The following is a 15,890-nucleotide window of genomic DNA, read 5'->3' as shown; positions in this document are numbered from 1 at the left end:
GCTGCTGCTGCGGGGGTGGCGAGCTTCCCAGAAGAGACCTGGGAACCCTTCCCCACCTGCTTCGGCGACTCGCTTTGTAGGGGCGACGATGTGCCGCATCGACACCCCCTCGGCGCCGCTAAACGCGGTCGGCGGACCAAGTATTGTTAGTGGATTAGCCGCGGCCGCCAAGGCTTGTTTGTTGTGTGAAGCGGTGCAACTCCTGGGAGAAGTTATCTTGCGGCCGTCTCACGGGGCTTAAAAGTCATGTACAGACGCTGTGGCCATTGTCTAGAAGGTCAACACTGGGCTGAAGAGGCGCCTACTCGGGGCAGGACCCGTGTCTGCGAGAACCCTCTCACCTCGGTGTGGTCAGTGAAACCTGTGCGAAAGTGAGTGCGTAAACCTTCCCCATTAAAGGCGGGTCGGCTACGATGACTGGACGCTCCGTTTGGTCGAACGGCCGCTTTTCCCTCACCTAGGAATCTAGAGAGGACAGAGAGCATTTAAGGAACCGTTGACGGCTCCTCAGGGTGCATTCCTCTTTCAGTCATGTTAGACTGATGAACTGTAACGTTCTCATGTAGATACTCTAAATAAATCCCATATTCCTTGTTCTCGATGAGAACAAGTCTCTCCCTTCAACAACGTCCTCAGCGTGGATAAGTTGGACGACGGCATGGGCCAGCTACCATCCATTTCATGCCGGACCCCAAACATTACAATGCGTGGAAAATTAGAATGCTGAAATGTAGATGAATCGCTTATTCTGTAACAACAAATATATTGCGAGAACGAAACGTTCAGCACAGAAGCACAGAGGTTATTTGGTACGGGGTGACCTCATTCGGTAAATAAAGTTTGCATCTAATTAGGGTTTGTTTGTAGATGATTGCATTTGAGTCTCACTGAGATTAACCGTACCTGGTAAGATGCCAGAGGGCTTCCGAACTGCTTCCGAACCTTCATGTGCTCTGTGACGATGCCGATGCTTGCAGCGGCGGCTCCCACCGAACAAGAGGCTGCAACAGGACGGCACAATTAGGCTCCCAGCATTACTGGACGAACGTCTTAAGGGAAACGGAATTAGGTGCGTGCGAGCAATGCTGACATGCTTTCGCTGGTAAATTCTGCAGTGCCGTGAATTGCACTGTGTTTGTTCACTACAGTATAGACACGTTTCAATATATGTTGTGCTTAGGCCCGGTCTTGGGCGATACGTTTGGAACTCACAGAGCGACAAATCAGCCACTGGAAATGAAAAAAAAAATCTCAACGCCAACGACGACCACGAGCTTGCTATCCTCACACTTTGCCTAGGCGTGGTAAGTGGTCCTGAACCGCGCCTCCCAGGGCATTGGGGTACAAGAAAAAAACTGAAATTTAAGATTCGCTGTACCTTAAGGGATGGCGTCACTAAATCACTAAACATGAAGCAAATGCACATTTGCTTCATGCGACCCTTTGTGAACATTGTTTGAAAGCTATTTTGCAAGGCCGCAGCAGGTCGAACTGTCTACCTTATATGCAATGCCCGCAACAGGCTAATGCGACCCACCACGAGTGAGGGGCTTCAAATGCAGCCCGCTAGTTCGACTAGGAAATGAGCTGGTTGTCCAACTTCCACGACCGCTATGACCGTGAGAGCACGTCTGGCAGAGATTTCCATGCGACATTCAGGAGCAGTGCGGGTTACGGCGTATGGCTGCGCTGCGCAGGCGACAGGGACACGTAATCACAAAACGGACATTGCGCCCGAACAACAAGGAAACCGTTGTTAGTGGCCAAGATCCGTGATGGCTTCGTGCTTAGCAGCGCAACCACACGGATGCACTGCTCGAAGAGTATGCACTACCAATTCCTGTCGGACAACATGTGAGTCATCCGACAAGCGACTCTCTAATTTAGTCGTTGTTTAATGTCCTTCGAAGTTTCTTTCTTCTTTTTTTTTTTCATGGAGTACAATGGATTGTTAGAAGTTACATAACGGCTGCGGGGCCGTAACAGGTGCAGTCGCCACAAAATAGTACGGGGCGCAGAATTTGCCGAAAAGCACGAACCCCGGGCGCGTACAGTAGCCTCGAATTGAAGTATTCAATGCGTGGCACATAGCCTTCGCAACTTACACAGCGGTCCATAAAATTAGAAGCACCTCCACTTTTTTTTTCTTTCACAATATGCCCTCCCTACATAGTAGCGCTTCAATCGCTGCTCCCATAACCACCCTTGCTGATGCCGGTGACAACTGTTTCTGAACCGCCTTTCGCCCGAAGCTTGGCGACCTTTTGGATCGACCTTGCTTATGATTCATCGGCGAGCGCACCAAGCGCATGCGTGTATTCACTTTTTTTTGTCCCGCAGTGCATCCCAGCCTGGTTAACCGATGTGCCCACAGTTGCTTGTCGCTTGTGTTTCTGCGGAGAAGGCACACTCGGCGCAGGCAGGACGCCAGTTGCCGGTGCAGACACCGCCCAGCCGCTGTGGGAGTCTTCCGCCTCAGCGTCACCTTCTATACGGGATGCTCTTTTTAACCGCCCCAAAATTCTATTAAATATCGCCTGTGGCAGACAGCACAGTTCTAACTTTTGGTCTAAATTACTCCAAGAGGTGGCCCTATAGTTACACGACACAATCGAAATTCTTATTAGAATAATCAACATATTTACGCTAATTACCTTATAAATTCATTACTTTTGGCACATACGCTAATGTACGATTTCTACCTAGTTAGTACGCACGCAAGGCATATCGATATAGAACGAATTCTCAGGACTACGCCAGTTTCGAGGTATTATTTTTCAAAGTGCCAGACAAAATGCATTGGCGTTCCAGTTACTTTTCTGCTTCAATGCTTAACAGAGCGTTTTCTTTAAAAAAAATGTAAGTGGAACAACAGTACATTTTTCCCGCAAGCTTGACGCGTCATATCTCGAAACGCGTGCCATACTCAGAATTCGTTGTAAGTGTATGTGCCTTGCTAACTCACTGAGTACAATTAGTAGATCGAAATATTTCCGTAATGTGATTAATTTCAAAGTAATTAGTATAATTATGCTAACTACATAGCTAAGTATATTAATTTCTCGTAGAAGTAATAACCGCCTCTTGGAGTACTTTAGCTCAAGGATTACTACTGTGCTATCTGCAACAGGCAATTTTTAACATTTTGGTGCAGCTGAAAGAAACACCTTATATATCCTCACGTAAACGTTTCCAGACAAGGTCATTTCTCGTTTAAGGGATGCTCGTGGCACATCATATAGAGTACTTGGTTATTTTATGTGGGACTGACTCATAAAAAAGAAGTGTCCGAGCAACGTCTCGCATAACATTGATCGAATTTCAAGCACTGATTTCCGGACGCGAGTCATGACATCAGTTCAAAAGTGTGCGAAGTGAAGCCACTCAGGCTGGCTGGTTCATAATTTCAGAGAACCGCAAGTGCGCAAAAAGAAAAGGAAAAAGAAGAGACACAGGCTAAGACAAAGAAACTCACAACACGCGATTGTTGCCTCGCAAATGACAGTTTATGGCGTAGCGCCATAAGTGCGCCAGAGAAATACATTATTTCTACTACTTAAATCGGCTGCACGTAAAGCAAAGGACAGATAAACGAAAAGAAAGCAGGATTATAGACATGCTAACGTGAGCGCACACATGCTTGTGTCGGTACTCAGGCGTTGCCTTTATTCAACCAGCTTTGGTGGAACTGCCTCGTCGACTAGGCAGTATCCTTTCCCTGCGATTCTATTTCTTACATTTTGTTTGATAGTTACCTGCCATCAACCCAACCTAACCAACTTAAATCCCTTGGCTTACTTTATTGCACCATACCATAGAATAAATAGTGATTTTTAGTGCACCTATTGCTTCTCTTTGTCTCATCCACGTATTTCTTTTCCCGCTGTCTGCAGCCCCCGCACCGTGCATCCCTAAATTATTACATTAAAAGGCCCCGTGAAGGTATTGCACGTGGTAGGGACCACTTAATTATTAAGCCAGCGGTGTATGAGTGACTACACCAAGTGTGCAGGCTAGGCAGGACAGCTCATCGTCACTGTCGCGCCCTGTGCGCGAGCGAATTGGGGCGACGCACCGATGTTGATGCGCCCTCCGTTGAGGCCTTCCATGGCGATGGTGAAACCCTGGCCTTCTTCGCCGAGCCGGTGCGACACGGGCACGCGGCAGTCCTCGAAGATGACCATGCGCGTCGGCTGGGAGTTCCAGCCAAGCTTCTTCTCCTTTTTGCCGAAGCTGAGGCCGGGCGTGCCTTTCTCGACGACCACGGCCGAGATTCCCTTCGGACCCGCTCCACCGGTGCGGCACATCACCACGTACACTTGGCTCGCACCGGAGCCGCTGATGAATGCCTTGGTGCCGTTCAGGACGTAGTCGTCGCCGTCGCGTTTGGCCGTCGTGCTGATGGACGCGGCGTCGCTGCCGCTGCCTGCACAACGAGTCACAGCTCAGTTTTGGCAAAACATTTCAACGACTTCGTGTATTCCTGCGGGTTCCGATATATTAAAAGCCTCACCGAGGGATCACATTCAAGTGCACAGCGAAGCGAAAAGCTATCACAAAGACGAATGCATCGCCGACTTCATCTGACGCTCCAATCCACTGTGGTGCCCTCGATTGACTGGCTTCCATTCATTCGGCTACCTTTAATCAATAATCTGACATGACGTGCACAGCTCAACTGTGCTTAAGCTCAATATGAACCACCCATGTTTTTTTTTTACTTTTTTGACTGCCGTTTCATACTGTATTTTGACATTGCATCTACCGCTCTAAGTTCCATCACTCGTTGCACGGCCCTTAGCTTCGCAAGTTCCTTCGTTATCCTCCAAGTTTCAGCCCATAGGTACTTACTAGTAGAATCCCCTGGTTGTATCCTTTTGTTTGCACACACGCAAACAAACAAACACATACACACACGGTCCCGTCGAAGGGAACGAATGCAAAGAAAGAGCAATTCGCGGCTAACGGTATGTTGCCGACGGTCCTTGTTTAATAAGCAGAACACAATGGGATAGTTGGTTGCATGCAAGGAACACGTTCTGGAACAAGGGTTTGTAAATACTGTAAATATTTCTCGGGCAAGAGAGAGATAGAACAACTTTATTAATCAAAGGCAGAACTGGCCACATGACCCGTTAAGAGGCAGGCAGGCAGAACCCGCCCGCAACGTCCTGGGCATGTAGGGTGGTTGGGGCCTGGATGCGGCTGTCGATTGATCACAGCACGCAGTTCCACGCTTCCGGTGAGGGAGATGGCAAGAGCTGAAAGGGAGGAGGCAAGGCCTCACATCCCCATAGCACGTAGGCGAAAGTGGCGGCTGCATTGCACGAGGGGCAGTGAGGTTCATAGTCGCCTGGATACATATGGGAAAGCATGTAAGGATTAGATAAAGAGCGCGTTTGTAGTTGACGCCAGACTGGTAGCCTGTTCGCAAGTGAGACGAGGGTGAGGAGGGGTAGGGGCTAAGTCGCCTACTCGTAGATGTGATGTCGTGGTATGTGGTGAGGTAGTCAAGAGTTCGACGAAAGTTCGTCTAGTCAGGTAACATGATGATGAAGAAATTGCGGTCACTGACCAAGTCAAGGTGAAAATAATACAGAGACGCTTCGGGACCCGTACGGGTTCCTTGATCACACTAAAAGCGGGCAAGAGCCGCAAGTCTTTTTATGCCAAAATGTGACGTAGAGAACGAGTGCAGTTGGCAGGCACATTTTCATCAGTCCTGTTGATACTGTTGTCCGTAGTGTGAATAAATAAATATTTTAACAAGAGTCGCGTCATCGGATTCTTTTCCTTAGCTATTATATCAGCGTTTTCCCAATCGATGCGGTGACTGAGATTATAGGCGTGTTCGGCAAGCGCGTTCGAGGATTTTTTTTTTTTTTTTTTTTTTTTTTTTTTATTGTTGGAGACGTCCCTTTGGTGCTCTTTTAATCTTCTCGTGAAGTTGCCGGTTTCGCCGATGTAACTGCAGCTGCCGTCTGCGCCTGGTACCTTGTAGATGACACGGGGGTAATTCTTGCTGGTCCCGGCCCGGGATCGGCCCATGTATGGAGAGTTTTGTGTCTATATACGGACACGATCCAGGGGGAACTAGTCCTTACGAGGAATCTTTAGCTCGGGTGCTCCTATTTAAACACATGTAAAAGAAGAATTCGTTTTGCTCGGCAACCACTGCACCAAACTTGACGAGGTTTGTTGCAGCCAAAAGAGAAACCTAAAATCTAGTAACTGTTGGTTTAGAATTTTGATTTAGGTTGTCAATATTTTACTATAATTTGGCGAAAATCGCAAATTTTCATAAAACGAAACTATCAAGTTCACAACTCTGTATCTCAGCAACGAAAAACGATACCACAATTCTGCGAATTGTATCTCATAGTACATCTAAAGCGAACAAAACTAATATGTTGCACATGAGTCTTAAAAAATGAGTAATGTGTAAATACAGGTCTTGCAAAACCCTTGTACATAACGTAACACTCATGTAATATATAACTTGACATACACAATTTGTCCGCTTTGAGTGATCTAATGGATGCCGTTTACAGAACCGCGATATCTTTCTTGACAGAGAGCTATTAATTTGTAAAGTTTGTGCTTCCACATTTTTCGAACTTCCGAATTTTGAAAAATATTTGAAATAATAGTAAAGCCCTAAACAGGCACTTGGCAAGATTTTTTTTTGGAGGGGGAGGGGGGGCAACCCATGGCAACTTTTCAATGCAAACGAGGGGGGGGGGGGGTACCTTTACTAGTACAAATATGAATAACGTCCACAATTCGCCATAAAGACGCGTAAACCCGCAAAAGAGCAATGAAATAAGGTGTTTCTCACAGGTAGGTCTGCGAAATAAACCTCTCCTTTATTTGGCAAACAAGAAACCACATCAAATAGACTGGCGCAGGAAAGAAGCGCAGGAAGAACACTGCCAAAAACAAGTAAACAAGCGAAAGTGTAAAATAAAGATTTCTATAGTAGAATACAACTTAAAGAAAGAAACAGTTAGCAACCAAGTCCCACGGACCGCGCGGGGTTGTGTTACTCCGCCAGCCAATCACAGAAGCGAACAAAATCATCGTCATGCTGCCTTTTCAAAATTGGCGTCGTACTTGATAGCTTCAGAGAGTCGGCTGTTCTTGATAAGTCTTTTCATCGGCGGAAGCAATGAGTCCGGAAGAGGGTTGTAGCGCCGAAAAAGACAACACATAGCAAGCGAGACGGTCCCGTCTCGCTTGCTATGTGTTGTCTTTCTCGGCGCTACAACCCTCTTCTGGAAACATGCACCAACTAGCCCGCCAACAAGTATTACTCTGAAGCAATGAGATGTGCAACAGACATGGACAAAGTGTATGGAGTCTGAGCATCTCACTCTTCAAAATTCTGCGGTACAGTTCATTTAACTGCTTAGCCCGTTTTATTCATAAAACTTCACTGCCAACTGAAATGAAAATTGCAAATAAATAGATGCAGCGAAGCTACCATTTTATTTCAGTTCAATAAGGAATTAGACTTACGCCATTCCACTATAATAGGCGAAAGAAAACGTATAAAATTACGCGCTAATAATTTTATTTTTATGATTACCGCCTTCTTTGGGTAACAAGAAAAGTTTGAAGTACGAATTATTTGCAGCCTCGGCGGAGGAACAGTGGCTGCCAGTTATGAGGGCGTGGGCAGAGCTTCAGTGCAGACTTAAGTTGTACCCGACTATAGTACAGTTTTTTTTTTAATTAGCTCTGGAAGAATTACAGAGAAATATATATTTGCGGAGTAATCACAGTTCATTTGTATCCCTCGTTTACTGCTCTACCACGTGTCAAAACCGACTCGTATTGTTATTTGGGAAGTTGCGTAACGATGCGTGGCCGCCAGTCTCGTGCAACTGCGTAGAGCGCAGGACGCTGCGGTTCTAGACGTACTGCGCCCGCCGCGAAAGGTTAGAAAAACACGCACATAAGCAAAGCAGAGAAGTGGCTACGTCAGGCGGTTCGACTGATAACTGTGGAAGCGTCATTCAAAACACACGGAATTGTTCTCCACTTCCGGCGGCGTTTCCTCTATTTCCTTATTAAGTAAAAAGAAGTTGATCCATAAATATTTTCATAAGCAACGATTAAATTTGTTAATTTTCGCTTTTTCTTCCTGTCTGGCTATTGCCTTGGCTCTCTCCCTTACGAGATCACTTAATTTATGAACACCTTGCGACTGTTGTTTGCAGTTGACAATTTTTCACGAGAAGTGCTGTACAATTAGGGAAAACCAGACGAGTTAACAGGTGACATTCATATTGCTTATGGGTGTAAGGGTTATTGCAGGGTTTGATGATGGACACTGTTACTCATTATTTTATTTTCCACCTTATCTAACCCATATCGCAGGTATATGGTTCCGGGGATCTGCCAACACCGCGGCGAGCCGTCACTCGAGGAAATAATGAAGCAAAAGGAAACGTACAACGCAAGTGGCGTTTTCTCCGGCCGCAACTCGTTCCACGAATGAGTAAAGACCTAGGCGCAATAGACCAGGACAGAAGAAGAACTAGGTCTTTACTCATTCAAGCATGAACCAACTATAGCCCAAGCAAGAGTTTTACTCGTTCCACGAGTATACAGACCAGCTTACTAAGGACCGAATCCCTTTCCTGGTCCCTGGATCAATCTGAACAAAGAAGGTTGAACTAACGAAGCAATAGCGATGAACGCGACCGTTGAATAGATGGTGACAACTGAACGCCCACCTCGAGTTAATCGCGCGGGCACCGAACATATGAGAAAACTGGCCTACACACCCCATGAGATGCCGATAACTACCGCCATCCAAAAGGAGTGAAAAAGACAGCAAAACGTTGACCGCTGAATAGTTGTCAAGTATCAACATTGATTTAGCGGCACTTCAGAAATGTGTGACGAGTAGTAGCATGAGCGGGGAGGGATGGGCGCCCCCCCCCACTGGGTACGTGCCTGGCCCTAAATAGAAATTCCGCTTCCCAGCAGTCACTAGAATTTAACTTTCTCTCTCAAATGCAGCAAATTTCATTAAAATCAGTCCAGGGGTTATCTCGGGAATACGTTTCTCAAACAAAACAAAAAAAGCTTTTCAAACAGAAAAGCAACAATGACGCAACACATTAAATTGACCGCAAAAAGAAAAAAGCCCGACGTAATCATTCTCCAGGAAACATTCGACCACGCCAAAATTGCCGGGTACGCCACCCACGAACAACGCACAAAAGGGACGGGGAGGGACATAGTCGTGACCACATTAGTCAAAAAAGGACTGGTCGCGATCCCGCGAATTATGAGAAAAATTACGGACATTAGCCACATCCTCACAGAAGTCGTGCCACGCAGTAAGAAGGAGAGCAGCACTTTCATCCTGAACGTCTACAGCAGCCCGTCCAAAAAGGGCCTAACACACAATTTCGAAGATTTAATTAACGAAACGTTGACCATCACCGGCGACAACAGGCTCGTCATCGGAGGGGACTTCAACGCTCCACGCACGCAGTGGGGATATGGGCACTCGTCGAAGAAGGGAAAAGATCTGGCCGACCTCATAGAAAAGGCCGGCCTAACCCTTCTCAACGAGCCGGCCTCACACACCAGAGTGGGTGCGGGCCCCGACAGGGACACCACACCAGACCAAACGCTATGCAGGAGAGCCGGGAGAATCACCTGGGAGAACACCTTCGAGGACCTGGGGAGCGATCACAGGATACTCAGTATAGCCCTAGGAGAGGCGCGCGTCCCGAAGGGAATAAAACATAAGTTCCGGCTAGTAGACTGGTACAAATTCCGCAAAATCAGAGACGAAAAAGAACAGGCACCCATAAGAAACAGAAGAATGGAACGGAGAGCTGCTACGAGACGTAGAAAAGGCCACGACCGAGATGGAGTGGGACGACTGGGAGGCTCGACGCGAACATGAAGACGACGACAACGGTGGTGGTCACTTTTCGCGGATGGACAGCAGGCTCGCGCACCTCGTACAAGCCAAAAAATTCATCCAGAAACGGCTGCAAGGGCAATAACACAATATAAATCTAAGGCGCAAAATGTCGGAACTAAACAAGACCATCGAAGCGCACACTGCGCCCAGTTATGCAATCAGGATTGGGACGACGTATGCGACGCCATGGACGGCAACATCAACACGGGCAAGACGTGGAAGATCCTCAAGCACCTGCTCGACCCGTTGGGAACGAAGACAGCGGCGAAAGCGAAAATGACCAAGCTCTGACACGAGTACAAAGGAAACATCCGTGAAATGGGTGATGAAATCGTCAAGCTGTACCTTGAGAGACCTCCAGCTGTTGAACAATCTCTGTCGAGCTCTCCCAACGAAGACCTCGACAGAGATTTCTCCCGGCAAGAAATCAAGGCGGTCCTGCAGACCATCAAGACCAAGTCGGTTCCGGGCCCCGACAAAGTGACCGTCAAGATGCTCCGAAACCTGGACGACCAGGCAACGAGCCGCTTGACAGACTACATCAACGAGTGCTGGCGGAACGGCGGGATTCCCGACAAATGGAAGAGACCCGACATGATCCTCATCCCCAAGCCGGGTAAATCCTTAGAAATACAGAACATGCGGCCGATCTCTCTCACTTCCTGCGTTGGTAAAGTGATGAAGCACGCTTGCCTGAGTAGAGTTAACGGCTACCTGGAGTCAAACGACCTGTACCACAGCAACACGATTGGCTTCAGGAGAGGGCTCTCTACCCAAGACGCCATGATACAACTCAAGGAGCAAGTCATAGACACCACAAGGCGGGGCTTCAGGGCAATACTTGGACTTCATATAAAGATGGCCTTCGACAGGGTCAAGCACACGGCCATCTTCGACAGAATCTCGCAACTCGGCCTGGGCGAACGAACGTATAATTTTATCCGAAATTTCCTTACGGGAAGAACAGCCAGAATCAGACTGGGCGAGGAGGAGAGTATCCAGGTGGACATGGGCAGCGCTGGCACACCGCAAGGGTCCGTCGTGTCACCGATGCTCTTCAACCTCGTCATGATCGCACTATCGGAAAAACTGGACCGAATAGAAGGCATTAATCACACCGTTTATGCAGACGACATTACGATTTGGACCACGAAAGACGCAAGCGAGGGCGATATGGAGAACAGACTTCAAGGAGCGGTGGAGGCAATCGAAAATCATCTGGAGGGCACCGGACTAGAATGCTCGCCGTAGAAATCGGAACTGCTGCACTACCGCCCCAGGAGGCTCGGCAAACCGTCCAGAGACGTAGCGGAACTACACAAAAGGGGAATCAGATTAACCACGAGGATAGGCACGGAGATACCCATGGTCCAAAAGATTAGAGTCCTGGGTCTCTGGATCGAAGCCAGGGGAACAAACACGGAAACCATGACACGCCTGGAAAAGAAAGTCACGGCGACCATTCGGATAATACAGAGAGTCTCCAACAACAGGAGGGGCATTAAAGAAAGAAACGTCGTACGGCTCATTCAGGCCTACGCGATCAGCCACGTCGCGTACGTGGCGGCGTTCGTCCACTGGAACAAGACTGAGAAAGACAAGATCGACGTGCTCATTAGAAAAGCGTAGAGAACAGCACTTGGTCTCCCCCAATACACAAGAAACGAAAAGTTACTACAACTCGGGGTACATAACACGCTGGAGGAAATCGCGGAAGTACAGAGGATAGCGCAACTCGAAAGACTCTCCTGAACCAAGGCGGGCAGATTAATCTTGGAAAAGATCGGCATAAGCTATCACGGAATGAACGGCCCCAAGATGCAGATTCACCCAGACGTCCGAGCCGCAATTAACACGGAAAATATCCCGAAGAACATGCACCCCGTGCACAATGTTGAGAGAAGAAAATGCCGCACGAAAACGATTCTCAAAAACCACGGCGCGCGGAAGGGGGTGCTCTTCGTAGACGCCGCGCGGTACCCCCGAAACCGGGACGACAATGGTGGTGTCGGCGCTGACAAAGGTAACTCCCTCTTCGCAATGGCGGTCGTATGCACGAAAGGAAAGACCGTGACTGCGGGCTCCGTAAGGACCAGATCGTCGGAGGCAGCGGAAGAAACGGCAATCGCATTGGCTGTAATCAACGGTCGGCAACAATACAGAACAATAATCAGTGACTCCAAGACGGCTATTAGGAATTTCACAAAGGGCTGGGTCTCCACCGAGGCGGCCAAAATCCTGAACCGCAGAGCAGAAAGACTTTAAGAACGGCACAATTACACCCAAATACCTCAAATGGATCCCGGCACATATGGGAGAAGTTACCATGATGCCCCTCCCAACCTCAACGAGAAGGCCCACCGAGTCGCGCGAAAACTAACCCACCACGGCACGGATAGTGACGGCCCAACACCCCGCAACCCCCGGGGAAGGGGGAAGGACTGCGGCGGAGGCGATGGAGAAGACGGAGAAGGCGAGGACGACGAAGAAGCGATAAAAGACGACAGGGACAGACTGGTCACGTACCACGACATACTGACACACTACACGAAACAAAGAGAAGCATACCCACAACCCCGTAAACAACTCCACAGGTCTCGAGAAACAGATTGGAGAAGATTGCAAACCAGAACGTTCCGGAACCCAGCACACGTAAACAGAATAAATTCAACACAGTATCCAGACGCGAGCTACAAGCTCTGCAAACATGAACACGCAGACATGGCACACATCTTATGGAAGTGCACACAGATAAGATCAGCATATGTAGAGGACAAGATAGAACCGGACCTTCTCGAGGAGCGATGGCTAAGCGCTCTGACTAGCTCACAACTACACGACCAATTATGGGCTATCCAGCGGGCCCGGGCAGCGGTGGAAAAGATATGCCTCACCGCACATAATGCCCGGGTGGCCTTAGCCCGGGCTGGCAACCTCGCAGGTCCTTTTTTCATTAAAGTTTTTTCCGTCCGTCCGTCCGTTTTTGTGTTTTACATGTATTTGAATGGGCCACATCGGAGTTGGGCCCGAGCTAAAGCTTCCTCTTAACAGCTTCGCTGTGCAAAAAGAAAGAAAAAGAAAGCGCCGTCTTTCTTTCCCTTCTGTCTGTCATTTAATCTTTCAGTTCCGTTTCTTTTTTTTTTTTTTTTCGCTACAATACCATGTCACTATGCACGCAGGCGAGCTTTCTGGTAGAAACGCGGCCTTTCGCGTCAGCCGATCCTTTGTTATTTAATCGAAAGCTTTACTAACCTAGTCGAGCTGAGTTTCACTGTCGCCAGAAATATGACTTTCAGTTGACCCCAGCTTCGCCGTAGCCTTGGCAACGCATCACGTGACTCGGTCCACCGAGCTTAGCCGCCAGCTTGGCGCATGCGCTCTCCGCAGCTGGGTCGCCGCCTGACCAAGTGACTCCCCGCGCGCCTGGCCAGCACCCTCTAGAGAACTTAAGGCCTTCATGTTGTACCCTCTTCCCTTGAGCTACGTCACGCAAAAGAGGCCCACATAGAAGTTCTGTGCAGCGTGCTATAAAGCTACGAGAGGCGCACCTGTGTTGTAAATGAGACGCGGAAGACCGAGTGGCCGACGACGGCAACAACAATTCGATTAGTTCCGGGAACCCTGCCGCTCCTTGGATAGCTTCGTGGTTAGAAAAGTCCTGGCATGCTGCGACATGCTTCCGAGCGCACTTTTTTTCTGGACGTGAACCGTGCATGTAGTCTATGCGCTTGTGCTGCGATTGCGGTTGTGCGTCCGGCAAGCCTTCATTGCCGCGGAATGTGGATTACGTTCATGCCAGGGTATGCTTAATAAGTGCTACTTGCCCAACTGCTGGAGCAATTACAAATCGGGGCCGAAAAATCATGCCTTCGTGTTTCCACAAGATCAATGACACAATATTGGGTGCCAATATTAAGGCAAAAAAGAGAAAAGCTGGAATTTTACCGAATAAGGCAGCTGTTTCTTCGTAAATAGTTTCATGAATGTTTCGTATCTCCATTGCTAAACTTATTTGAGGTGTTGTAAATATGTGGACTGCGTTACTGTATGTAATAATGCCTCGAAAGCAAAATTATTCGTTTAGAGCCTTATGTAGACTGGAATAAATACATGTGTTCCGAATGTGAAGAAGGGCCCACCAGTGAAGTTGTGATGAGATGTCTGTTATGGTGCAGTGCTAACATTTTGTTGAAGAACTTTTGTAGTCGCATGGACGGCAAACTGACGCCGACGATATATCAGGGCAAAGAAGCTACTCTGAAGAAGAGGGCAGCACTGTGACTTTTCAATATAAGCCATGCTCCCTGTCATCATTTACCCGAAATTCGTTCCCAATCCTAAGGTTGAACCATTTCATTTTTTATGGACGGGCTTTTTTACCAATGCAGCGCGTAAATAGTTTTGCATAAATAAAATAATCTTGGAACACCCTCTGTTCTCTGCGGGCCACATGCTCAACTATGCATAAAAAAAAGAAACAATAACTGCGCTCTGGTTAACGTTGCCCATATGGGTGCGATCCCTTCATTCAACCCGTATCGCTGAGCACACCGTCGGCCTCTTCTCCGTGACGTCACTCGCCCAGCGCTCACACCTTCTCTTGTCTTCTCTTGTCTCTTGTCAGACCTTCTCTTGTTATAGGTGGTGTTGCCCTGGCTAAGAGGAACGCCGCGCTCGCCTAGTCAGTGCGAGCTCAACCATGGGCGAAAGTGAGGCCGGGCTGTCTTCTCTGAGCGTCGCGCGGGAGGCTTTGAGCCGTCGTCGCCAAGCGGCGCCTGACCACTCCGTGGATATCCTCCGGCCAGCTGCTGCACTGAAGAGGGTCGGGAACGCCAAGCGCGCGAAGCTAGCGTCGGAGACTGAGGAAGAGCGAGCCGTTCGGCTCGCGCCGGAAGCGGGACCACCACCGTAGACAAAGACAGGCTTTGGACGAACCAAATGAAACCACCGAGACTTAACCAGGCTAAACCAACCTTTCACTGTGCATATCCAGAAAGAGTCTGTTGCTGGGCCTATTGGTACATTCATTTAGAAACGATGGAACCCAGCTTTTAAGACGCAAACACCAAGTAGACAGCGTGTGTCTGTCTACTTCTCTCCTGGTGTTTGCGTCTTAAGAGGAAGCTCTAGTTCGGGCCCAACTCCGACGCGGCCTATTCAAATACATGTAAAACGCAAAAACGTTTTTCTGAGATAACCCCTGGACCGATCTTAATGAAATTTGTTGCATTTGAGAGAGAAAGTTACATTTCAGTGACTGTTGGAAGCGGAATTTCGATTTATGACCTGAATATTGTTACAGAAATTTTCAGAAATACGAAAGTTTGAAAAATATAGATGCACGAAGTTTAGAAATTCATAAATTTGCATCAAGAACAGATATCACGGTTCTGTAAACGGCATCCATCAGGTCATTCAAAGCGGACAAATTCGATACGTCATTTTACATTTTACATGAATTTGTTTAAACCTTGTTTACAATGGTTCTGCAAAAGCTGTATTTCCATGTTACTAAGTATTTGAGACTCATGTGTAACATATCAATTTTTCCCGCTTTAGATGTACTATTAGATGCAATTCACAGAATTGTATTATAACTGCTCGTTGCTGAGTTACGGAGTTGTAAACTTGATAGTTCCGTTTTCCGAAAATTTTCCATTTTTTCCAATTTTTTATAAAAATTGACGACCTAAATCGAAAATCCGGAACTAACAGTCACTAGATTCTAAGTCTTTATTTTAAACGCAACAAACCTCGTCAAACTTGGTGCAGTGGTTGCCGAGAAAAAATAAATTCTCCTTTTACATGTATATAGATAGGAGTACCAAAGGACGACGCAACGAACGAACGAGCTATGGAAAGAAGAATGATGGGTGTAACGTTAAGGGATAAGAAAAGAGCAGATTGGGTGAGGGAACAAACGCGAGTTAATGACATC

The 15,890-nt window shown here is 47.8% G+C and overlaps 1 protein-coding gene across 2 annotated transcripts in view; it reads right to left on the bottom strand.

The window, feature by feature from the left end:
• The window catches only part of LOC126545210 (isobutyryl-CoA dehydrogenase, mitochondrial-like), a 149,719-nt gene that overhangs the window by 77,512 nt on the left and 56,317 nt on the right, over positions 1-15,890 (bottom strand). For both annotated transcript variants that reach the window (XM_050192971.3, XM_055078301.2), the window contains exons 5-6: positions 4,076-4,426; positions 904-1,001 (exon numbers count right to left, since the gene is read on the bottom strand). In XM_050192971.3, the coding sequence (XP_050048928.1) occupies positions 904-1,001; positions 4,076-4,426 (449 nt within the window). The remainder of the gene's footprint in view (positions 1-903; positions 1,002-4,075; positions 4,427-15,890) is intronic.

This window comes from Dermacentor andersoni, chromosome 10 (genome assembly GCF_023375885.2).
Source record: "Dermacentor andersoni chromosome 10, qqDerAnde1_hic_scaffold, whole genome shotgun sequence".
NCBI classification, from domain to species: Eukaryota; Metazoa; Arthropoda; class Arachnida; order Ixodida; family Ixodidae; genus Dermacentor; species Dermacentor andersoni.
Note: the sequence above shows the minus strand (reverse complement) of the source record. Positions and strands in the feature narration are given on the sequence as shown.